Here is a 27,296-nt window from a genome sequence, read left to right as displayed (position 1 = left end):
CCATCACCATATGAGCCTGACAGTCCCTTTTACTAGCGGATTGGGTGAGGCTGTTCCTAACTTCTTAACTTCATTTCCCACTTGTTTACTTTACATCAGCACAATTTTGGAACCTAATTTTTTTTTGTTACTAAGTCATAAGGGTTAAAAGTTAAACAGCAATTCCTCATTTTTACAACCCCATTTATTTTATGGACAACATCACATTTGAAGTCACTTTGGGGGGTTTATATGATAGAAAATACCTAAAAGTGACACCATTCTAAAAACTGCACCCCTTAAGGTGCCCAAAATCACGTTCAAGAAGTTTATTATCTCTTCAGGTGCTTTACATGAATTTTTTAAATGTTTAAAAAAAAATGAACATTTAACTTTTTTTTCAGAAAAAATTTAATTCAGATCCATTTTTTTTATTTTACCATCGGTACCAGGATAAATTGGACCCCAAAAGTTGTTGGACAATTTGTCTTGAGTACGCTGATACCCAATTTGTGCAGGTAAACTACTGTTTGGGCGCATGGCAGAGCTAATAAGGGAAGGAGCACCGTTTGATTTTTCAATGCAAAATTGGCTGGAATTGAGATCGGACGCCATGTTGCGTTTGGAGAGCCCCTGATGTGCCTAAACATTGGAAACCCCACACAAGTGACCCCATTTTGGCAACTAGACCCTCTAAGGAACTTAACTAGATGTGTGGTGAGCACTTTGAACCCCCTAGTGCTTCACAGAAGTTTATAACGTAGAGCCGTAAAAATAAAAAATCATATTTTTTTCACAAAAATGATCTTTTCACCCCCAATTTTTTTCCGCAAGGGTAACAGAAGCAATTGGACCCCAGCAGTTGTTGTGCAATTTGTCCTGAGTCTGCTGATACCTCATATGTGGGGGTAAACCACTGTTTGGGGGCATGGCAGAGTTCGGAAGGGAAGGAGCGCCGTTTTACTTTTTTAATGCAAAATTGGCTGGAATTGAGATTGGACGCCATGTTGCATTTGGAGAGCCCCTGATGTGCCTAAACAGTGGAAACACCCCACAAGTGACACCGTTTTGGAAACTAGACCCTCTAAGGAACTTATCTAGATGTGTGGTGAGCACTTTGAACCCGCAAGTGCTTTACAGTAGTTTAAAACGTAGAGCCGTAAAAATAAAAAAAACTTTTTTTACAAAATGATCTTTTCGCCCCCCAATTTTTTATTTTCACAAGGGCAGCAGGAGAAATTGTGCCTCATAAGTTGTTGTGCAGTTTGTCCTGAGTATGCTGATACCCCATATGTGCAGGTAAACTACTGCTTAGGCGCATGGCAGTGCTCGGAAGGGAAGGAGCGCCATTTGACTTTCCAATGCAAAATTGGCTGGAATTGAGATCGGATGCCATGTTGTGTTTGTAGAGCCCCTAATGTGCCTAAACAGTGGAAACCCCTCACAAGTGACCCCATTTTGGAAACTAGACCCTCTAAGGAACTTATCTAGATGTGTGGTGAGCACTTTGAACCTCCAAGTGCTTCACAGAAGTTTATAATGTAGAGCCATAAAAATTAAAAAATAATAAAGTATATCGTGGCACAGCTGTGTTGGTGCACAAGATAGGTTCCCCAAACCAGTGAACATACAGTAAATAATTTGGCACTCAACTTATTTGCGGCTGTTGCTTTGAAAAAAATTTTTAATTGCAGTCCAAAATATACGTTTCGGTCAAAACAAGACCTTCTTCAGTAAACCAACTGCTCTTGAGGTGTATCTAGTAGGTATCACTGTACATCAATATAGGCTCATGAATGGGGGCTCACACAGAAAGACCCCTCGCGAGAGTAATTTCCCAAATGTGGCCATATGTCTAATGAGACATCGAGGAGTAGAACTTCAGATTTGTAATGGGACCGTAGCCAGATGGACCAGAAAGGCTGCGCATCTAACGCAGTGTCCGCAGCTGGTTAGACGTCTAACGAAATGTTTATTTTGGATTGCAATTAAAAAAAAATTTCAAAGCAACAGCCGCAAATAAGTTGAGTGCCAAATTATTAAATTATTAACTGTATGCATACAAATTTAAAAAATCATATTTTTTCACAAAAATTATCTTTTTGCCCCCATTTTTTTATTTTTGCTAGGGTAATAAGAGAAATTGGACCCCATAATTTGTTAGGCAATTTGTCCTGAGTATGCTGATACCCCATATGTGGGGGTAAACCACTGTTTGGGTCCATGGCAGAGTTCAGAAGGGAAGTAGCGCCGTTTTAGTTTTTCAACGCAAAATTGGCTGGAATTAAGATCGGACGCCATGTCACGTTTGGAGAACCCCTGATGTGCCTAAACAGTGGAAACCCTCCAATTCTAACTCCAACTCTAACCCCAACACACCCCTAACCCTAATCCCAACCCTAACCCTAACTTTAGCCCCAACCCTAACTTTAGCCCCAACCCTAACCCTGACTTTAGCCCAAACCCTAACTTTAGCCCAACTCACTTTAACCCAACTCTAACCCTAATGGGAAAATAGAAAAAAATACATTTATTTTGCGGTCGCCGTTATACTGTTAGTAACGGCGATTGCAACACCAGAGTTGGTAAGAACCAACCCGAATCATGTTCTATGGGGTCTCGGCTACCCCCAGCAGCTGAGACCCTCGAGAAATTCCGACTCTGGGGGGTGCTATAACATTAAACCTCAGCGCTGTTAAAAAGCGGCGCTATGGTTTAAGTACCCTTAACTGCCGCCGTTAAAAGGCATATCGGCTGTCATTAAGGGGTTAAATGTAACTCTTATCATTCTCCCCTGCTCGTGCCGATCTCCGGCAGAGCAGGGAAGAATGATGAGAGCCGTGTTCAGCACCCGGCGCCGGGGAACAGCGCTTACTGTAACGCTTCTTTCCTGGCGCCCGTCTGTGTGGTACTGATGCAGCAAACACATGCCACACATGTGCCGCAGGTATTACCACATGGACACTTACATCTCTGGTACCAGAAATATCAGGACGTGTGAAAGAGGCGTTATAGCGGGTTTTTATGTTTGGCTGCTGTCACGCGTTACAGACGCTTTTTATTGCAAAAAAGTTTTTGCATCACCACATTTTGAGAGCTATAATTTTTCCATATTTTGGCCCACAGAGTCATGTAGGTCTTGTTTTTTGCGGGACGAGCTGACATTATTATTGGTATAATTTTCAGACACATCACATTTTTTGATCACTTTCTATTCAGATTTTTGGGAGAAAAAATGATCAAAAACCAGCAATTCATGAAGTACTATTAGAGCGATACCCAGAGGCGTAGCTAGGGTTTCAACTTAGGGGGGGCGAAACATCTGAGTGGGCCCCTAACCAGCTAACCCTGATTACAACTACAGTTGCGCACTCTAATTGTGAATATAGGGGAGCCTCAGAATATGACCCTACTGTTATTGAAAATAAATCTATATACAAAAACGAACGTTGACTTTACCGCCATATTGTGACCATATGCAACTTTGATGGTCACAATACTCTGAGTGCCCCTATAACAATGATGCTTAAGTGCCCACTTAACATTTAATAATGTCCCCTACGTTCCCCCATGTACTGCTCCATTATACACAGTATGGTGAGCTTAAAGCTTCCCTATACACAGTCTAAGGCCCCCACAGCTCCCTATACACAGTATGATGATTCTATAACTCCCCTATACACCGCATGATGTTCCCACTGCTCCCCTCTACACAGTATGATGTTCCCACTGCTCCCCTCTACACAATATGATCCCACTGCTCCCCTATAGATAGTATGAGCCCAATGCTCCCCTATACACAGTATAATGCTGACAGAACTCCACAATAGAAAGTATAATGCCCCCCAGAGCTCCCCTATATACAGTGTAATGGGCCAACAGCTCCCATATGCACAATATGCCTTCACAGTTCCTTATACACAGTATGATGGGCCTGCAGCTCCCTTCAAACAGTATGATGTCCCCCACAGTTCCCCTGTACACAGTATGATAGGCCCACAGCTTCCTTATACACAGTATGATGGGCCCACAGCTCCCCTATACATAGTATGAGCCCAATGCTCCCCTATACACAGTATGATGGGCCCACAGCTCCCGTATACACAGTATGATGGGCCCACAGCTCCCGTATACACAGTATGATGGGCCCACAGCTCCCTTATACACAGTATGATGGGCCCACAGCTCCCTTATACACAGTATGATGGGCCCACAGCTCCCTTATACACAGTATGATGGACCCGCAGCTCCCTTATACATAGTATGATTGGCCTGCAGCTCCCGTATACACAGTATGATTGGCCCGCAGCTCCCGTATACACAGTATGATGGGCCCACAGCTCCCTTATACACAGTATGATGGGCCCACAGCTCCCTTATACACAGTATTATGGGCCCGCAGCTCCCTTATACACAGTATGATGGGCCCGCAGCTCCCTTATACATAGTATGATTGGCCCGAAGCTCCCGTATACACAGTATGATGGGCCCGCAGCTCCCTTTACACAGTATGATGGACCCGCAGCTCCCTTATACACAGTATGATGGGCCCACAGCTTCCTTATACACAGTATTATGGGCCCACAGCTCCCTTATACACAGTATGATGTGTCCGCAGCTCCCTTATACACAGTATGATGGGCCCACAGCTCCCTTATACACAGTATGCTGGACCCGCAGCTCCCTTATACACAGTATGATGGACCCGCAGCTCCCTTATACACAGTATGATGGACTCACAGCTCCCTTATACACAGTATGATGGGCCCGCAGCTCCCTTATACATAGTATGATGGGCCCGCAGCTCCCCTATACACAGTATGATGGGCTCGCAGCTCCCTTATACACAGTATGATGGACTCACAGCTCCCTGTCATGATTTGGATACCCTGGTCATTTACTCATCCTCCGACGTATTCACTATTTTGTGGCACTGCTGCAGTGCCGCGGCTCAAACCTGTGAGCGCAGCTTCTGACTGGCCAGAAGTTAGAAGCTATGTCACAAGCGCTCAATGTAAGACTATGAGGCTACGTGCACTTGTTGCGGATTCGTGTGCGGATTTACCGCGGATTTCCTGTTTTTTGTGCAGATTTCACTTGCGGAATCCTATACAGGAGCAGGTGTAAAACGCTGTGGAATCCTCAAAAAGAAATGACATGCTGCTAAAAATACAATGCAGCGTTTCCGCGTGGTATTTTCCACACCATGGGCACTGCGGATTTGGTTTTCCATAGGTTTACATGGCACTGTAAACCAGATGGAAAACTGCTGTGAATCCGCAGCGGCCAATCCGGACCGTGTGCACATAGCCTGAGAGTGAGAAAGAGGCCAGAACGAGGCTCCCACAGACTCACAATGATTAGTGACCTCTGCGCTGTTCCATAAAACACTGGAGCCTCGGACAGGCCACAAACTGCAGGAGACGGAGCCGAACGGAGACTAAAACAGATGAAAACGCCAGAAGGTGAGTATCAGACAGGGGCAGGGGACGTGGATTGTCAGCACCGCTCCAGCAATGAAATTTAAAAAAAATGCTGGAGTGGTGCTGTAAATGTGATGCAGCTCTTGGTTATTGTATGCGGGCTCCTTATACTAATACTCATAAAAGACACAGGTGGTTCGTATCAATAGCCCCCTACCCACCCTCCATCTCCAGCCTCCCCAGACAGCAAATATTACATGATGGAGTACATATAATATCAGAACAAAACATAATATTCAGCCCCCAGTGACCTGTCCCTCCTCCCCCACTTCAGCCCCAATACCCCCATCATCTCACATCCACCCCCCAGTACCCTGTCCCACCTCACCCACCTTCAGCCCCCACAACACCCCCATGGTCTCACATCCACCCCCTAAGTGCCCTGACCCACCTTACCCACCTTCTGCCTTCACAGCCCCCAAATGGTCTTACATTCACCCCCCAGTACCCTGTCCCCCTCACTCACTTTCAGCCCCCACAATACCCCAACGGTCTCACACTGACATACCTGAATTTAATAAACCTAATAAGTTCCATCCCCACTTACTGATGAAGTTTGCTCTGCAGTAGTGATGTGTCGTTTGTGAACGAGCCGACACAAAGAGCCGGCTCCCCGCTGTGAACGATGGGAGCCGGCACACCAGTGAGAGCCACTAAAATTCCTGAATGGCTCTCACTGGGCGTAAAATCCCGGGCTTTGGCATGTGTAACTCCGCCCACCTGAGCAAAACCCCGCCCACTCTTCAATTTAATTTGCTCTAAAGAAGTGGGCGGAGTTTCTGCGGTAGGTGGGTGGAGTTTCGGACCCTGAATAGATATTCAATAGGGATCCATTTAGGATCCAAAAAGAGCCGGTTCGTGAGCCGAAAGAGCCGGCTCTTTTTGGTGTGCGGAGTCATGAGAGCCGGATCACCAAAAAGAGCCGGACTGCCCATCACTACACTGCAGGCAGGACCAGGAAGTAAGTGAAATGCAAGATGTGGGCACTAGGACCAAGCGTGCCTGAGCCAATCCCAGCGTGCACAGAGTGAAGAAAAAATGCAGCCGGGGAAAAGCTTCATGATCAGGTCAGACGGGCGAAACCATTCACTGCAGGAGGGAGACTGCAGCCGGCCACTGTGCTAGCAGCCTGCAGAGTCTCCGTCAGACGGGAGCAGACATTATACTGCTCTGCTCCTATGCAGTGTTCTGCCTCGACTCAGAAGTGGCCCTGGCTCCCAGTGGGCCCCTTCATGTGACAGGGCCCGGGGCGATGGCCCCCTCTACCCCCCCAGTAGCTACGCTACTGGCGATACCTCATTGTTTTTGCATCGCTTTATTCTGACAGCTATAACTTTATTATTTTTTCGCTGATGATGCTGTATGGCAGCTCGTTTTTTTGTGGGACAAGATGACATTTTCAGCGGTACCATTTTTATTTATATACGTCTTTTTGATTGTGTGGGTTTTTTTTATGGTGTTCACTAAAGGGGATAACTAGTGGGACAGTTTTATAGGTCGGGTCATTACGGACACGGCGATACCAAATATGTGTACTTTTATTGTTTAGATTTTTTTTCATTCAAATATTTATTTAGTGATAGAATAAATATTGATTTTTTTATTATTTTTTTATTATTTTTAAAAAAATATTTTTACAATTATTTTAATTTTTTTTTTTTTTTTAACTTTATTCTTACTTTTCCACTTTGTCCCACAATGGGACAATCATTTTTTGCAGGTTAATTGCTTCTATAACATGCAGATGAAGCAGCATTTGCATGCTATAGAAGCTGTCAGTGCTGCACTTACTGCATGCTGACCTGAGAGACTTCCAGACATACACTGCGCATGACAGGAAGTTTCTCAGCTCTCTGGAGGCCCGGATGTTGTCATGACGACATCGGGTCTCCATGGCAACGATCAAGACCCCGCGTCACGCCGCGGGGTCTCCGATACAAAGGCAGAGGGGCTGTCAGCCCTCTGCCTGCTCACGGAATGCTGCAATCACGTTCGATCGCAGCATTCCAGGAGTTAAAGTGTCGCGAGCGTTCTGTGACCACTCCTGGCACTTAGTGCCAGGTGTCAGCTGTGAGAATCTCGATGACGTACTATTCCATCCATGGGAATTGTGTCAACAGGTTTTTGCTACCTCATCCACAGCATGATGTAGGCAAAGAGACTCTGAATCCAACGATGTATCACTTAGTTTACTGGGTGCAGCGGTTCTGACACAAGTAGAGTTTTTAGACTTAGTAATGCAGCAGAGCAGAAAAAGCTAGCCCCAACCACACCCGACTCTCTGTCTACATAGCTATAGATAGTGAGCTGCTTATCACAGGAGGGGGTGGAGTCAGACCAGGAGACTGCTGTTTCCCAGGAAAGCTCCTGGTGCTAAACCAATCATTGCAAATAAACAACAGGACAAAGCTTGATAAGAGAGGCAAAACTGAATTCAGTGCTACCCCTATAGCATGCTGTCTTCAGATTACAACATTCCTATAAAGGGAATCTGTCACACGAAAATACGCTATTAACCTGCAGATGTGGGGTTAATCTGCAAGTTAATAGCGTTCTGCTACAATGCAGCAGCAGAGAGGAAATTAACTTTATTCAGTCACTGCTGTGTATGGGGAGCGGCAGCTTTAACCACGCCCCCCGACACTGACTGACAACCAACCCTAATGCAGAGCCGCTGCCAGTCAGCTCTTTATACACAGAGTGGTGACTGAACACACTCGCCGCTATTGGCAATTTCCTCCTGGCAGTGGGGCTCTCAGAGCGCTATTAGCCTGCAGATTAACCGCCTTATCTGCAGGTTAAGGCTATGTGCCCACGTTGCAGAAATGCAAGTCCACATGTCCTGCTTTTAGCTTTGAGAATGCTAGCTTTTTTCAAGCGATTTGAAGCATCGCTTGGAAAAGTGATTGACAGCTTGGTTACACTTGTCAAGCATAGTACTTGACAAGTGTGACCAACTTTTTACTATTGATGCTGCCTATGCAGCATCAATAGTAAAATATAGAATGTTCAAAATAATAAAAAAAATTTAAAATATGGTTATTCTCACCTTCCGACTGCTCCCGATCTCCTCAGTGGCGCTCCCGGTACGTTCTATTCCCAGGGATGCTTTGCGCGAAGGACCTTTTTGACATCCTGGTCGCGTGACCGCAACGTCATCTCAGGTGCAATGCATCCCTGGGACCTGAAGCCGCCGCGTGCACCGCTGAGAGGCGGGAGTACTCCGAGCACCATCAGAAGGTGAGTATATCCCTATTTTTTATTTTAATTCTTTTTTTTTACATGAATATGGATCCCAGGGCCTGAAGGAGAGTCTCCTCTCCTCCAAACCATGGGTACCATCGGCACATGAAGCGCTCACTTTACTCATGGTGGGCATTACCACATGCGTAAAGTGAGCGTTTCAATGCAATCCTATGGCGGTGGAATCGCCCCGATTCTGCAGAAATAATGAACCTGCTGCAGATTTTATCGCTATGCGATTCCGCAGCAGGAAAATCCGCAGCATGGGCAGAGCAACTGCGGAATCCCAGAGGATTGCATGGGAGTGTGTTTTTTTTAAGTGTTTTTATGTGTTTCCGCTACAGCACAAAACGCGGCAGAAGCACATAAAAAACGCAACATGGGCACAGAGCCTAATAGTGTTATTTCACATGACAAGTTCCCTTTAAACGAAAACACAGGAAAAACATGGTCTTGGTGATCTTACCACAATGCTTTTGCTACAAATACCAGTCTATGTCCATACTCTGTAGCTTGCCATTTCAGTGGGTGGTTCCTCTTCATCAGCATTTTGCCAACATTATAGACAAAGGCAAAGTGTGGATTGCCGTCAACTGGGGCAAGGCAAGTAATTTGAGCCCTGTAACCCGTGGACGGTTATCATTTCCTGAGTCCCCCTTTGCCAGTACAGTATTAGAACCCTAATCCCCAATGCACATGTATGGGAGTTAAAAAATATTAATAGTTTTCTCTTTAACTCTCTATTAAATTTTTGCCTTTGGCTGAAATCTGACATAAAATATTTTAAAAATAAAAAAATTATACATTGTTTTATTTTTTTTACTTTTAAATTACATTTTAGTCCTTTTTTATGTACTATTTTATTACTCTATCCCTAACTCTAACCCATGCACTATCGCTAACCTAGTCCTAACCCTAAGGCTGTATGCCCATGATGACTTTTTGGCGCTATGTGTTTTTGCAGCATCAGAAACACAGCATCTTACAGTTCCAGCAAACTGGATGGAATTTAAAGAGAAATCCCATGGCCTCTGTGCCTTTTTCAATGCTACATAAACTGACTTGTTAATATCTCAATATCTCTTCTGGGTATGTTGAGTTTACCGTGCAGATTTTCCCCACAGACTTGCATTAGATGCGGAAAATGTAAAAAACACATATATTTTAAAAACACATATATATTTTTACTGCATAAACACATTAAAATCACACGTAATCTCTACATGACGTTTTCTCAAAGCCAAAAACCAGAAAGTATCCAAAACAAAGCAGCAGTATTTAAAAAGCGACACACCAAATAGACAAACACTGCAGTGTCAAAAACGACATAAAAACACATGAAAAAAAACAAAACAAACTAAAAACTGCAATAAAAAAATGCAAATAACCAAATTTATTTAACAGGTGCAGAAATGCTGCAGAAAATCTTCAGCATCAAAAACTAACAAAAAACTTGTGGGAACGTAGCCTAGCTCTAATCGCAGCCATAACTCTATTCCTAATCCTAATCCTAACTCCTACCCTAACCCTAGCAATTCTCTAATCGTAGTCCTAAGGGTACCGTTACACAAAACGATTTACCAACGATCACGACCAGCGATACGACCTGGCCGTGATCGTTGGTAAGTCGTTGTGTGGTCGCTGGGGAGCTGTCACACAGACAGCTCTCCAGCGACCAACGATGCCGAAGTCCCGGGGTAACCAGGGTAAACATCGGGTTACTAAGCGCAGGGCCACGCTTAGTAACCCGATGTTTACCCTGGTTACCATCGTAAATGTAAAAAAACCAAACCGTACATACTCACATTCCGGTGTCCGACAGATCCCTTGCCGTCTGTATCCCGCACTGACTGAGTGCCGGCCGTAAAGTGAAAGCAGAGCACAGCGGTGACGTCACCGCTTTGCTCTGCTTTTACTTTACGGCCGGCATTCAGTCAGTGCGGGAAGCTGACGGCGAGGGACCTGACGGACACCAGAATGTGAGTATGTACGTTTTTTTTTTTTTTACATTTACGATGGTAACCAGGGTAAACATCGGGTTACTAAGCGCGGCCCTGCGCTTAGTAACCCGATGTTTACCCTGGTTACAAGCGAACGCATCGCTGGATCGGTGTCACACACAACGATCCAGCGATGACAGCGGGAGAGCCAGCGACGAAATAAAGTTCCAAACGATCTGCTACGACGTACGATTCTCAGCAGGGTCCCTGATCGCTGCTGCTTGTCAGACACAGTGATATCGTATGGATATCGCTGGAACGTCACGGATCGTACCGTCGTAGCGACCAAAGTGCCACTGTGTGACAGTACCCTAACTGTAGCTAAGAATTGAAAAAGGAAGTACAAAATTAAAGTTTATTATAACATTAGTGACTGTTTTTTGTTTTTTTGTCAGGACAGCTCTCCCAGTCATTCTCCGTCTCTTCTCACAAAATACCAAGTGAAAGGAGAGGCAGGGAGCTGTATGAGAGCACAACTCAGCCTTTGTCATCTCAGTCACTGCATGTGCAGAGTGCATCAGTTGAGATGGGTTTTCACAGGCTGCTGCTCTCTGCCTCAGCAGCCACAGTCCATCCGACAAGCATTCAACGCACATCGCTACACTGCAGTGAGGGAAATTGGCAAAATTTGGCACCATCCATAGAATTTGGTGCTTAGGTCAACCATTCTTTTGACCTCCTCCACGCTATACCAATGACTATAAATGCTGCAAATTGTCTCTTCAAAGAGGCACTCTAGTGCCACCTATAGGAAGTAGCAATCCTAACAGTCAATGTCGACCCTTTAACGAGCCTTGTCACATGACTTAGGATAATAGCCAAACCAGAATCTCAATTTGCAGACACTGTGTTTTTGTTGGAGTACTCTTTGGGGGTTAGAAAACATAATTAATATATAAACAGATCTGCAGATTGCTTATTAAGAATATTCTCTCAAAGGAGAAATGGTTTTTTTTTTAAATACTGTGATTATTTCAAATAATTTTTTTAATAAAAAATGACAATAGGAAATTTTAAAACTACTATTTTTGTATTCATTTTTGTATATCTTTTTGCACTGTTTAGACTGGGCAATGATTGGCATGGATTGCATAATGGCAAAATAATGCACCAATAATTGGCAAGAAAAAAATAAAGGAAAAGGAACAGATCAATTTATCAATTGATTTTTATAATTTATGTTCATAAATTGTTCGACCGTAAAACCAGAGTGAATACAGTAAACATTTTCCAACATTTCTTAAGGTATACAAAAAAAACAACAACAAACAACCTAAAATTTCAACGTAAACTTACACTGTGCAATGTACGGCTGTGTATCTGGTAGTTGTGTCGGTCTTGGAACAGGTACAGGAGGACGATTTTTTGCTACTGCTGAGGATTGTTCTGTATCACAAACTATCTCATAAAGTGAACTTCCAGCACATGTGTCATATACATCTTCATAATTGATATCATAATAGCCGGCTGTGCTGCTTCCTGGATAGAATTAATAAAAAAAAAATAATAATTAAAATAAAACCTTCATTAAAGGGGTTTTCTAAAGAAGAAAGTACATTTTAATTAAATTTCATGGAATAATAATAATTTCCACAATTGGATGTGTTTAAAAAAATGTTCCTGTGCTGAGAAAATCTTATAATAATAATTTTATTTATATAGCGCCAACATATTCCGCAGCGCTTTACAAATTATAGAGGGGACTTGTACAGACAATAGACATTACAGCATAACAGAAATCACAGTTCAAAATAGATACCAGGAGGAGTGAGGGCCCTGCTCGCAAGCTTACAACCTATGAGGAAAAGGGGAGACACGAGAGGTGGATGGTAACAATTGCTTTAGTTATTTGGACCAGCCATAGTGTAAGGCTCGGGTGTTCATGTAAAGCTGCATGAACCAGTTAACTGCCTAAGTATGTAGCAGTACAGACACAGAGGGCTATTAACTGCATAAAGTGTATGAGAACATGATGCGAGGAACCTGATTATGGTTTAAGTTTTTTGAATGGGACACCCAGGGATAGTTAGGTTAATGCGTTGAGGCAGTAGGCCAGTCTGAACAAATGCATTTTTAAGACACGCTTAAAACTGTGGGGATTAATCGTATTAACCTGGGTAGTGCATTCCAAAGCGAATGGCGAAGCACGTGAAAAGTCTTGGAGTCTTGAGTGGGAGGTTCTGATTATTGAGGATGCTAACCTGAGGTCATTATCAGAACGGAGAGCACAGGTAGGGTGGTAGACTGAGACCAGGGAGGAGATGTAGGGTGGTGCTGAGCCATGGAGTGCTTTGTGGATGAGGGTAGTAGTTTTGTACTGGATTCTGGAGTTGATGGGTAGCCAGTGTAATGACTGGCACAAGGTAGAGGCATCGGTGTAACGGTTGGTAAGTAATATAATCCTGGCAGCAGCATTCAGGACAGATTAGAGAGGAGAGAGTTTGGTAAGAGGAAGGCCGATTAAGAGAGAGTTACAATAGTCCAGATGAGAATGAATATGAGGAACAGTAAGAGTTTTTGCAGAGTCAAAAGTAAGAAAAGGGCGAATTCTATAAATGTTTTTGAGATGCAGATAAGAAAAACGAGCCAGTGATCGGATGTGGGGGGTGAATGAAAGCTCGGAATCAAGTATGTCCCCAAGGCAGCGGGCATGTTGCTTGGGAGTAATGTGCCCTGCTGTGTACTGTGTAATGGCTGTGTCTGAATGTACAGAGGAGGAAGCAAACGTGTTTAAAAAGAGGCAGCATGTTTTGCATCATAAATAGAGTCCGATGTGATCCCCTGCTGTCCTGTCTGTATATTCTCTTTTGCTTCCTCCTCTGCGCAGGAGATGTTGCATGTGCTGAATTTGTTCCTGCATGGTATAAGGCAGGGGTGGGGAACCTCAGGCCCCCGGGCAGATTCTCAGGGACCGCATTCTTGGGCAGGGATTTTGATTGCCACAAGCTCATTAATTTCTTCTTGCTCTGTTAGCACACACACAGAGTTCATTACTGAACACTGAAGGGCATGAAATGAAAGATTAATGGCCTTTGGTAGAAAAAAGATTCCCCACCCCTGGTATAAGGTATATTTGTGTGATACTGCTGTAACACTAGCCACTTATCTTTACTCTCATGCCCAGTATGTTAGGTTTCTGGGCATGATAGATGGACATAATTGCAATGGGTTAGAATACTGGAATTTACTACGAATCAAAGCAACACTTGCATGTATGGGGACCTATGTCTTACCACAGAGTCAGCCATAAGAACTAAAATAAAAAACACTGAAAGTTACATGTTGTGACTTATACAGCGGGTGAAATAAGTATTGACTACGTCTCCAATTTTCTAAGTAAATATATTTTTAAAGATGATCTTGACATGAAATTCTCACCAGATGTCAGTAACAACCCATCCAAAGAAAGCAAAACATAGATGTCCATAAATTACATCATGTGTAATAAAGAGAAATGACACAGGGAATAAAGATGGGTGCAAAAAGGCCATGGAAAGTCATGACACTAGCTGAAATCTATCAATAATTAGAAAGCAATCCTGTCACTTAGTGAAAAATAATATCAGCTGATTCAACTGATGGCCTATAAAAACGTGTCTCATTACCAAGGTGTCACACAAGAAACATCTCATTATGGGTAAAACCAGTGAACTGTCTCAAGACTTTCACAATTTTATTTAGGAAAACATACTGATGACATTGGTTATAAAGTTATTTCTTAACTACTGAAGGTTCAGTGAGCACTCTTGGTTCCATAAACCAGAAATTGAAAGAACATAATTTCGTCATAAACCTGCCATGACCAGGCGCTCCCCCGCAAGATTTCAGAGGGGTGAAAAAAATTATCAGATGAATTATCCAAGAGCTAAGGACCACCTGTAGAGAGCTACAGAAAGACTTGGAATCAGCAGGTACAATTGTTTCAAAGAAAACTGTAATAAATGCACTCAACTGTTATGATCCGGTGACTTTGGAGCCGCATGAACTTTCTCTGGAGTAGGTGGAAACTGTACTGACCGCAAAACCTGAACTAACACCGCAACTAGAAGTAGCCGTGGGGTGTGCCTTACAAACCCTAGACACCTCGACACAGCCAGAGGACTAAATACCCCTATAGATAGAAATAGGAATACTACCTTGCCTCAGAGCAGACCCCCAAAGGATAGGCAGCCCCCCACGAATATTGACTGTGAGTAGGAGAGGAAAGACACACACAGGCAGAAAACAGGATTCAGCATAAGAGGCCACTCTAGCTAAATAGGGAAAGATAGGACAGAATACTAAGCGGTCAGTATTAAAACCCTTCCAAAAATATCCACAGCAGATAATACAAAAAGTTCCACAATCTAACTAAAGACATGGAATGTATATCTGCCACTCCAGAGAATCCAACAAGACTGAGAAAATACTGACACAATCTAAGCTGGACAAAAAAACACTGAATAGCACAGAATTATTAAGCACACAGCATGTGTGCCAAAGAAACAAAACCAAACACTTATCTTTGCTGATTTGGCAGAAGGCAGAAGGAACCAAACCTGGACCAAAACCTCCCAACAACCATGGACAACTGGCAAGGACTAATGAATCCTGCACGCCTAAATACCCCAGTCAGAACTGCAATCAGCAGATATTGGTCAGTTTCTGCGTGCCCGCAGAATCTGTTCCAGTGAGGGAGCTTTTCTTGGACAGGCGGGGGAACTGACACGCCGGTTCAGGGATAGGGGTTAAAGACGGAGTGACATCCAGCGAGGGTTTCTGCGTGCCCTCCATTCAAACAGACCCTCGCTTTTGGCTGGACAACCCAGGAGGTCTTCGGACAACAATGCCTCAGCACCTCGTTTTATTACCCAATTCAATTCGAATTGGTCAAAAATTAATGAAATTTTTAGGAAACATTGGTCGGTCCTCCTGACGGATAAGGACCTATCGGGACAATTGACTCCATATCCTTTAATCACGTGGCGAAGATCACGCACGTTACGCGATACTCTCTGTAGAAGTCACTATGTCCCCCCCAGGAGCACCCCCTTTGGCCAATTTGGTGTTAGTTCCAAGGGTCCTCCCTGGGGATGTTTTCCATGTGGTGGTTGTTCCGCCTGTAAATATATTTTGAGAACTAAAGAATTCACTAATTCCTCTGGTGACACTACATATAAGATCGTGCACCACATCAGCTGTAACACAGAGGCGATTGTTTACTACGCTAAATGCCCCTGCGATCGTATCTACATTGGTATGACGACGAGGGCATTTAAGGTTCGCGTGCAGGAGCATATTAGGGACATTAAAAGCTCTGCCACCTGTTCCGAGCCGCTCCAGTTAAAGTCCATCCCGAGACATTTTTTTGATGTCCATAACAGTAACCCTAAGGGTTTGAGTTTCCGCGGTATTGACCATGTTTATATGGGGATCCGCGGCGGTAATCTGAAGCAAAAACTCCTACAAAAAGAGACACGCTGGATGGTTAATTTGAACACACTTTCACCTACTGGCCTCAATGAGGCCATCAGTTTCAGGTCTTTCTTATGAATCCAGATTGTTTTTAATTCTTCTGTGTAGGGTTGTTATGTTATTCATGATTTTGGTGTTCTAGCCATCTGTACATAGCACCTTTTTTAATTATTCACCATGTGTTTTTTATCATTATTTTTATTTAGGTTTTCTATTGTTTCTTTCTTCATGCCATATTTCTGCGTATGGGATCTCATGATGGACTTTATTACATGGACTACTGCCGCATCTACTGGACCTGTGAAGTTATCATTATCCATTGGACTGTGGCCTGTTAACACTCCCGTGTGGAGTTCTTTCAGTTCATAACCTTTTGTATATTTTTTTAGGATGGACTGCTTGTTTTTTGATACTGCTGGTTCTGTGATGTTATATGTGCTTTTTTCAAAAAATAAGTTTTTTGATAGTGATACTGTTACTGCATTTATAACATTAATGATCCTGTACACTGTTTCAGATTGCTGTATGGACTTATTTATACACAAAATAACTTGAATAATTTATTGGGCAACTGCTACCTTATATGGGTGGCCATTAACGGTAGTATTTGGGTGTACATTTATATTTTTGCATGCCCCTTCTTGCTATATGCTGTCCCAACATATCAACTTGTTTTGGGTAGTTGCTACCTTATATGGGTGGCTACTAATTGTAGCTTTTGAGGTGCACATTTATAATTTCGTATGTTTTTTCTTTTTTCTTTTTGCTATAAGTTATCCCAATATATTTGTCTGTTTCGTTGTGTTTTCCACCAAATTTATAGCAATCTAATTACTCTGTAATGTACCTTATTCAGGAGTTCTCTATTTGGTAACAATATGTTGGCCCATTCCATAGCTTTTTTGCGATCTGACATCATTATTCAGTGCAGTCTCATTCCATTACATTACTGCTGCGGCGGCCGTCCTCTTGGTGTTTTGTCCTGTGTTGGTGCGGTGTCTGCCCGTCCAGTCTGGGTGTTTGCGGCGTTGCCGAGGAGACGGGCGGATATCACGTCCGCCCGTACTCCCGCGCCGTTCGGGGACTTCCGCACCACCGCGGACACACGCCGGGTGTTCTGCCCATCAGATCCCATATCTTACCACTGCCTATTCCTCAGGCCTGTGTGCGCTCCACGCATGCGCTGTGGTGCGCCCGGCTTCGCCGGATGTTTGCGGCGTTGCCGCGGCGATGGGCGGAGATGACGTCTTGTCCTCCCGCCCATACTCCGTGGTGCGCCGCTGCATCCGGTGGCCGGGTGCTTCCGCATCATGATGGATGCGCGCCGATTGGCCTTTACACTTATATTTACCCATATATATTGCCCAACCCTTCTAAGACTTAGCCACGCCTCCTGACGAAGCCTGCTCGGCGAAACGTGCGTCGAGGCTCTTCCTGTCCACACCACATCGCCGGAGCCCGGTGCCCGCCATGTCTCAAGGTAACATACTGACTATTTGCCTAGCACATACACCTTATGCCTAGGACTGGTGGTTAGGCGCCGGCTATATCTGCTTGCCCTATTCTGAATCTGCACAAGCTTTCATGGCACTCGATTTGTTGGAGCTGCTCCTTGGATTTATTTGCTATTTTAGCATTAATTTTACCCTTTTGGAGGTGCTCCTGAGCGGGTGTTGACACCATCACCACCCTGCCTTTTTCTGGGCATTTTTCCTTGCTCAGTGTGCAAATTCAGTATTTATTTTGATTGCCATCAGAAATCTTTGGGCTTTTTCCGACAGTGGTGTGTCCAGGTCATCTGGACTTGTTGTATCCTTCCCCAGCCATTCATTTACATCTCATTGGCTGTTGGCATTCATTGGCATGTTTCTTTTTCCCTCTCACTGTTTTTGTCCAGGTTTAAATATTGCCTTTTTGTGTATTTGACATTTAAATAAAATTTATTTTGGTTTTGGTACCTCTCTTTGCTTGGTTGCTTTTCTGTTATTCATAAGTGGTCTTTCCATCTTGTAACCCAGCATATTGTTTATAGGTTTATACATTATGGCATAGAGGTAAGCCCTCTGCTGGCCAGGAGGGTATTTTTCGGTTTAGGTGCAGCAGATATACCTGACCAGGACTGCAACTCAGGGGCAACTGCATTACCACCTACAACAACCGGAGGGAGCCCAAAAGCAGAATTCACAACAGTACCCCCCCCCTTGAGGAGGGGTCACCGAACCCTCACCAGAGCCCCCAGGCCGATCAGGACGAGCCAGATGAAAAGCATGAACCAAATCAGCAGCATGGACATCACAGGCAAAAACCCAAGAATTATCCTCCTGGCCATAACCCTTCCATTTGACAAGATACTGAAGTTTCCGCCTCGAAAAACGAGAATCCAAAATCTTCTCAACCACATACTCCAACTCCCCATCAACCAACACAGGGGCTGGAGGGAACAACGGGTACCACATATTTCCGGAAGCGCCAATCGAAAAGACGCCGGATTAATAATCCCAGAAATCCTATAAGGACCAATAAACCGAGGCTTAAACTTAGGAGAAGAAACCTTCATAGGAACATGACGGGAAGACAACCAGACCACATCCCCAACCTGAAGCCGGGAACCAACACACCGACGACGGTTAGCAAAACGTTGAGCCTCCTCCTGAGACAACACCAAATTGTCCACCACATGAGCCCAAATCTGCTGCAACCTGTCAACCACCGAATCCACACCAGGACAGTCAGAAGGCTCAACCTGCCCAGAAGAAAAACGAGGATGAAAACCAAAATTACAAAAAAAAGACGAAACCAAAGTAGCCGAACTAGCCCGATTATTAAGGGCAAACTCGGCCAATGGCAAAAAGGCCACCCAATCATCCTGATTAGCAGACACAAAGCATCTCAAATAAGTCTCCAAGGTCTGATTAGTTCGCTCGGTTTCGCCATTTGTCTGAGGATGAAATGCAGAGGAAAAAGATAAATCAATGCCCAGCCTAGCACAAAAGGCCCGCCAAAACCGAGAAACAAACTGGGAACCTCTGCCAGACACAATATTCTCCGGAATACCATGCAAACGAACCACATGCTGAAAAAACGAAACTAAATCTGAAGAGGAAGGCAATTTAGGCAAAGGCACCAACCAAGTCTCTGGTACCAAAAATACCAGGATGACCAGCCAACACAGAACAGTGAACCTCAGAAATCACTCTACTAGTCCATCTGTCAGGAACAAACAGTTTCCCCACTGGACAACGATCAGGTCTGTCAGCCTGAAATTCCTGAAGAACCCGTCGTAAATCAGGGGAAATAGCAGAAAGAACCACCCCTTCTTTCAAAATGCCGACCGGTTCAAGGACCTCAGGAGAATCAGGCAAAAAACTCCTAGAAAGGGCATCAGCCTTAATATTCTTGGAACCCGGAAGATACGAGACCACAAAATCAAAACGAGAAAAAAACAAGGACCATCGAGCCTGTCTAGGATTCAGCCGCTTGGCAGACTCGATGTAAATCAAATTCTTATAATCGGTCAAGACCACAATACGGTGCTTAGCTCCCTCAAGCCAATGTCGCCACTCCTCAAATGCCCACTTCATAGCCAACAACTCCCGATTGCCAACATCATAATTGCGTTCAGCAGGCAAAAATTTTCGGGAAAAGAATGCACACGGTTTCGTCAAGGAACCAACATGATCCCTCTGGGACAAAACGGCCCCTGCGCCAATCTCAGAAGCGTCAATCTCAACCTGAAACGGAAGGGAAACATCCGGTTGGCGCAATACCGGAGCAGAAGTAAATCGACGTTTAAGCTCCTGAAAGGCAGAAACAGCCGCAGAGGACCAATTCGCCACATCAGCGCCTTTTTTCGTCAAATCGGTCAAGGGTTTAACCACGCTGGAAAAGTTAGCAATGAAACGGCGATAAAAATTTGCAAAACCCCAAAATTTCTGAAGGCTCTTTACGGACGTGGGTTGAATCCAATCATGAATGGCCTGAACCTTAACCGGATCCATCTCAATAGATGAAGGGGAAAAAATAAAACCCAAAAAAGAAACCTTTTGCACCCCAAAGAGACACTTAGACCCCTTCACAAACAAAGCATTGTCACGAAGGATCTGAAATACCATCCTGACCTGTTCCACATGAGACTCCCAATCATCAGAAAAAATCAAAAATATCGTCCAAATATACAATCAAGAATTTATCAATATAAGTCCGGAAGATATCATGCATAAAAGATTGAAAAACAGATGGAGCATTAGTGAGCCCGAACGGCATCACAAGGCATTCAAAATGGCCTTCGGGCGTATTGAATGCAGTTTTCCATTCATCACCCTGCTTAATACGAACAAGATTATACGCCCCCCGAAGGTCAATCTTCGTAAACCAACTAGACCCCTTAATCCTAGCAAACAAATCGGAAAGCAAAGGTAAAGGGTATTGAAACTTGACCGTGATCTTATTCAAGAGGCGATAATCAATACAGGGTCTCAAGGAGCCATCTTTCTTAGCAACAAAAAAAAATCCTGCTCCCATCGGTGAAGAAGATGGCCGAATATGTCCTTTCTACAAAGACTCCTTAACATGACTCCGCATAGCGGTATGTTCAGGCACAGACAGGTTGAAGAGTCGGCCCTTAGGAAACTTATAGCCTGGAATCAAATCAATAGCACAATCACAATCCCTGTGCGGTGGAAGAGAACTGGACTTGGGCTCATCAAATACATCCTGAAAATCAGATAAAAACTCTGGAATTTCGGAAGAGGAAGAAGAGGAGATTGACATTAAAGGAACATCATTATGAACCCCCTGACAACCCCAACTAGTCACAGACATAGACTTCCAATCCAACACAGGATTATGTACCTGCAACCACGGAAAACCCAACACGATAGCATCATGTAAATTATGTAATACCAGAAATCGTCAATCTTCCTGATGGGCTGGCGCCATGCGCATGGTCACCTGTGTCCAAATTTGGGGCTTATTTTTAGCCAAAGGTGTAGCATCAATGCCCCTTAAAGAAATAAGGTTCTGCAAGGGCTGCAAGGGGAAACCACAACGCCTGGCAAACTCAAGGTCCATTAAGTTCAAAGCGGCGCCTGAATCCACAAACACCAAGACAGAAAATGATGACAATGAGCAGATCAAGGACACCGATAACAGAAATTTAGGTTGTACAGTACTGATGGTAAATGAACTAGCGATCCTCTTTGTCCGTTTAGGGCAGACTGAAATAACATGAGAAGCGTCGCCACAATAATAACACAACCTATTCTGACGTCTGAGTCCTTGTCGTTCTGTCCTTGACAGAATCCTATCACACTGCATTGGCTCAGGACTCTGCTCTGAGGACAACGCCACAGCGCGCACAGTTCTACGCTCCCGCAAGCGCCGATCAATCTGAATGGCCAAAGACATAGAATCACTCAGACCGACAGGCGTGGGAAACCCCACCATAACATCTTTAACGGATTCAGAAAGACCCTTTCTCAAAATTGCAGCCAAAGCATCATCATTCCATTTAGTCAACGCAGACCATTTTCTAAATTTCTGACAATACAATTCTGCCGCCTCTTGACCCTGAGATAGGGCCAACAAGGTCTTCTCCGCTTGATCCACAGAATTAGGTTCATCATATAATAGTCCTAAAGCCTGAAAAAAGGAATCTACATTAAGCAAAGCCGGATTCCCAGATTCCAGGGAAAATGCCCAATCCTGTGGATCACCATGCAGCAGGGAAATGACAATTTTAACCTGCTGAATAGAATCCCCAGAGGATCGAGGTCTCAAAGCAAAAAACAGTTTACAGTTGTTTTTAAAACTCAAAAATTTGGACCTGTCACCAAAAAACAAATCAGGAGTAGGAATCTTCGGCTCTAAAACAGGAGTCTGAACAATATAATCAGAAATTCCCTGTACCCTAGCAGCAAGCTGGTCTACATGAGAAGCTAATTCCTGAACATCCATGCTAACACAAGACTCCTTAGCCACCCAGAGAAAAAGAGGGAAGAAAAAGCAAAGCAAACTGCAGAAAAAAAATGACTCAACACCTTTCTTCCCTTCTTCTGAGATGCATTTAACTCATAGTGGGCCAGTTGTACTGTTATGATCCGGTGACTTTGGAGCCGCATGAACTTTCTCTGGAGTAGGTGGAAACTGTACTGACCGCAAAACCTGAACTAACACCGCAACTAGAAGTAGCCGTGAGGTGTGCCTAACAAACCCTAGACATCTTGACACAGCCAGAGGACTAAATACCCCTATAGATAGAAATAGGAATACTACCTTGCCTCAGAGCAGAACCCCAAAGGATAGGCAGCCCCCCACGAATATTGAATGTGAGTAGGAGAGGAAAGACACACACAGGCAGAAAACAGGATTCAGCAAAAGAGGCCACTCTAGCTAAATAGGGAAAGATAGGACAGAATACTAAGCGGTCAGTATTAAAACCCTTCCAAAAATATCCACAGCAGATAATACAAAAAGTTCCACAATCTAACTAAAGACATGGAATGTATATCTGCCACTCCAGAGAATCCAACAAGACTGAGAAAATACTGACACAATCTAAGCTGGACAAAAAAACACTGAATAGCACAGAATTATTAAGCACACAGCATGTGTGCCAAAGAAACAAAACCAGATACTTATCTTTGCTGATTTGGCAGAAGGCAGAAGGAACCAAACCAGGACCAAAACCTCCCAACAACCATGGACAACTGGCAAGGACTAATGAATCCTGCATGCCTAAATACCCCAGTCAGAACTGCAATCAGCAGATACACCTGACCAGGACTGCAACTCAGGGGCAACTGCATTACCACCTACAACCACCGGAGGGAGCCCAAAAGCAGAATTCACAACACTCCATGTCCATGGCCTGACTGGACGCTCACCATGCAAAACTCCATTGCTGAACAAAAAGTATGTTCAAGCGCATTTAAAGTTTGCTGAACAAGCCTGTGAAGTACTGGGAAAATATACTGTAGTCTGGTCAGATGAGACCAAAACTGAACTCTTTGGAGGCCAACAGGCACTGCATTTCCCCCAAAAGCACCATAGAAAAAAAGTGAAGTTTGGAGGTGGTAAGTCATGGTGTAGGGCTGATTTTCAGCATATAGCACTGGCAAACTACATATGATTGAAGGAAATATGAAAGGGCAAATGTACTGAGACATTCTTGATACAAATCTGCTGCCATCTACCAGAAGGATGCAGATGAAACAAGGGTGGACATATCAGCAAGACAATTATCCCAAACACACAGCCAAAGAAACTCTCAACTGAATTCTTAAAAAGAAAATAATGCTGGTAGAATGACCCAGCCAGTCACCTAACCTGAATCCAATAGAAAATATGTGGAAGGAACTAAAGCTCAGAGTTCATAGAAGGAGCCCTCCGGACCTTCATTATTTAAAAAGTGTTTGTGTGGAAGAATCGACCAAAATCACACCTTAGCAATGCAAGTGACTAGTTTCACCATATAGGAGACGTCTTGAAGGTGTAATCACCAACAAAGGCTTTCAGTAAGCATTTCAATATGTCACACAATGCCTTGGAACTGTGGGCGCTAACCAGGTCCCTAGAACTAGGGGCACCCTAGTCTATCCCAATCTTCTGGATAACTCCTGAAGTTTGAGACGCCAGGTTCACGTGCCTTGGTATGCTCCTATATCAACCTTTATCTGTTCCCTTCCCCCACCCAGGGGGGTGGGAAACCGAAGTGTATAGGATAACATTAACCAGACAAACAAGGGAAGATGGAAGATGGACAGGGATAAATTAAAATCAAAATTAATAGAAAATGCACTCACCAAACAACAGAGTGGAACACAGGGGAGTAAAAGGAAGGAGAAACCAAATAGGAGAGGATGAGGATGTGCACACAAACAAACTCCAAGCAATAATCTCCTGAGCAAATCTCTAAACGCCAACTACAACCACGAACTATACCTCCAACTCCAAACCAGGCAGTAAGAACTAACACTGGCAATTCCTAAGTGCCAGAATCGAGAATATACAGCAGAGGGGAGTGTCAAACAATGAACAGCAGAGGCAATCCAGGTAGGAAGGCTCCAGGAGTCTCAACTGAACACATTAACCCATGCACTGTAAGCAAAGAAAAAAAAATCACTGTTTAATAAGATAGTGAAGTACTTCTAACAGGAGTTTGTGAAACCAGACACCGCAATCGTCTGGCCCCCCTCTGTTGCAAAATCCCGTTGACACAATACTTTTTCCCTGTGTCATTTCTTATTATTACATATAACTTAATTTATGGACATCTATGGTTTGATCTCTTTGCCTGTGTGGATTGGATGGGTTGTTGCTGACATCTGGTGAGAATTTCATGTCAATAGCACCTTTACAAATATATTTACTTAGAAAATTAGTGAGAATTTCAATACTTATTTTACCCATTGTAGCTCCCAGGGCCAGACTGGCCATCTGGCAATTCTGGCAAATGCCAGAAGGGCCTGTCTGGTCATGGGCTGCCTTGTCTGCTAGCAGAATCTGTGTTCTCAAGACACCCATACTGTTAAGAGTTGTAAGAGAGCACAAAGTCGCTGACTCAGTGACTTACCCCAGCAGGCCATGGGTATCATTAGAAATTTTGGTCTTGTAGGAAATCTTGCTTTCCTCCATTCCGGGTAATATTAGTAATATATCCCCAGCTGGTGCTTGGGGATGGGGACAGCATGGGCCTGTGTGATTTCAAATGCCAGGGATGAATTTCAGCCCCAGTCCGTACCTGGCTCCCCAAAATATATGAACTCCTAGCAGAAAATGTTACCTGAAATTCTATATGATAAAGGGTTATTCCCATAGTTGCAAGTTATCCTCAATCTATAACTGGGACACCCAAGAATCCAGAGAAAGGGACTCTGTAGATCCTTGTCTTCTGGATGATGTGCATATTATTTCACATTACTGTTGGTGTGAAAGTGGAAAACATTATTTAAAAAGGTAAACAGGAAAAAAAAGTACAACTTACCTTCTAGGATTCTGCGTAGCATTGAGTCTTTCTCATGAGGAGCTTGGCTAACTGATGATAGATCACCTTTTATTTGTGTCATATCCATATCTATAAAAGATTTAAAAGAACAATAATCAATGCACACAAAAAAATCTGTTATCCCTTCTTTTATTTTGTGGTCTTTTCCTCTCCTTTGATCCTATTTTGTCCCAAATCGCAATTAAAAATAAGTCTGATATACAGTGTGTATATATAGCTCCACTCCTCAACATTGAAACTGAAACACAAAGAAGGAAAAGACGTGAAATTTATGGAAATCACAGGATGGAGAGACATGATAATGATATGCAAATGATGAAAAAAGAAACTAAATGTTAAAAACATCTCAATTTATTCAGTACAGAGTGTGTTAGCCATGTGCAGTAATCCCCGCACTTACACGCCTTAGCTACTATCACTGTGGTTATTGATGGTGGTCAGAGGAACTTTCTGCCATACTGAATGAACTTTGGCAAATCATCAAGATCCGCTACTGGCAGCTACCTGTGCAATTACCAAACAATGATGTCCCAGATGTGCTTGATGGGAGACAAGTCTGGAGATGCTGCAGGCAATGGTAGAATGTTTAGACCACGCAGACTGCTCACAGTAGCACAAGAAACATGAGGCCTGGTGTTGCTATGTTGAATAAAGGCTGTTTTGTTTTCAATTCTTCATCTTTTGCATATGACATGTCTATAAATTGTGTGATTTCCATATTTCCATGACTTTTCCTTCTTTGTGTTGCAATTATAATGTTAAGGAGTGTGTGTGTGTGTGTGTGTGTGTGTGTGTGTGTGTGTGTGTGTGTGTGTGTGTGTGTGTGTGTGTGTGTAAAATGAAGGCAGCCGACCCTAATGCTGAGTCGGTGGCATGGTTACAGCCATCACTCTCTATACACAGAGCTGTGAATTTAAACGTGAGCACTGCTGACGTAGGTGCACGGGTAGGCTCCCACACCCTATAACTAAGCAATATAAAACCCGGCACTCAACTTCAATTTGGCTGCTGTAAGGTTTATTGTGTAGTATCAACACTAAAACGTTTCGGTCCTGTGGACCTTCCTCAGTTACTAATTGTGAGGTGAGTAGAGAAAAAAAAAAACTTCTTTGCCAATAGAGCCCTATTGGTGTAGCTTATTGTCCAGAGTGCCTCCAAGATTGCAGCATTGAGGCTGTGCTGTGTCCGGGTGTAGACGCGGTGTCCACCGCTTGTCCAGAACCTATGCCGGAGTGACAATAAGCTACACCAATAGGGCTCTATTGGCAAAGAAGTTTTTTTTTTTTTTTTTCTCTCTACTCACCTCACAATTAGTAACTGAGGAAGGTCCACAGGACCGAAACGTTTTAGTGTTGATACTACACAATAAACCTTACAGCAGCCAAATTGAAGTTGAGTGCCGGGTTTTATATTGCTTATACACAGAGCTGTGACTGAACCCGTGCCGCCCTGTGACTAAAACTCAAAAGCTACCGTAAGGAATAAGGGGCTCTACATGCAGATGCCAGGCTTAAAATTGTTCCAGAAAATGAAGTATTTATCCTAGAAAATGACTGCAATTGCGAATGGTTTGTTATACACGTTTATTATCTTTGTGTGCATTGGAACAACACACAAAAAAAACTGAAAAGAATTTGACATAATATCACACAAAACCACAAAAATGGGCTGGACAGAACTGTTGGCAACCTCAACTTAATATTTAGTTGCACACTCTGTGAAATAAATACGGTAACTGCAATCAGTTGCTTCCTATAACCATCAACAAGCTTCTTAGGGTGCATGTCCACTGTCCGGATTTACGACGCTTTGGATGGAGCGGTAAACCCCCCACACCCAAAGTGCCGCCCCCTTCTGAACGCGCGGTGATTCCGGATGTGTTCATTGCACACATCCGGAATCTCCGCACCCTGTGCACCCTTACACCTCTCAACTGGAATTTTGGATTAAACTTGTTTTGCAACCTGCTTCAGGTCTCATATTTGAAGGGTGTCTTCTACCAACAGAAATTTTAAAATCTCTCCACACATGTTCACCGATTTTTAGATGCAGACTCATTGCTGTCCACTTCAGAACTCTCCAGGGCTTTGTTTCCATCCATTTTTGGGTGCTTCTTGACATATGTTTGGAGTC

At 43.7% G+C, this 27,296-nt stretch overlaps 1 protein-coding gene across 1 annotated transcript in view; it reads right to left on the bottom strand.

Moving 5' to 3' along the window:
- PIK3AP1 (phosphoinositide-3-kinase adaptor protein 1) overlaps positions 1 to 27,296 on the bottom strand; it is a 262,196-nt gene that overhangs the window by 103,484 nt on the left and 131,416 nt on the right. Inside the window, exons 9-10 of the mRNA XM_077259069.1 lie at positions 25,143 to 25,232; positions 12,002 to 12,184 (exon numbers count right to left, since the gene is read on the bottom strand). Coding sequence (XP_077115184.1) covers positions 12,002 to 12,184; positions 25,143 to 25,232 — 273 coding nt within the window. The remainder of the gene's footprint in view (positions 1 to 12,001; positions 12,185 to 25,142; positions 25,233 to 27,296) is intronic.

The sequence above is a fragment of the Ranitomeya variabilis genome, chromosome 4 (genome assembly GCF_051348905.1).
Source record: "Ranitomeya variabilis isolate aRanVar5 chromosome 4, aRanVar5.hap1, whole genome shotgun sequence".
Taxonomy (NCBI): domain Eukaryota; kingdom Metazoa; phylum Chordata; class Amphibia; order Anura; family Dendrobatidae; genus Ranitomeya; species Ranitomeya variabilis.
This window is presented reverse-complemented; position numbering and strand designations above follow the sequence as displayed.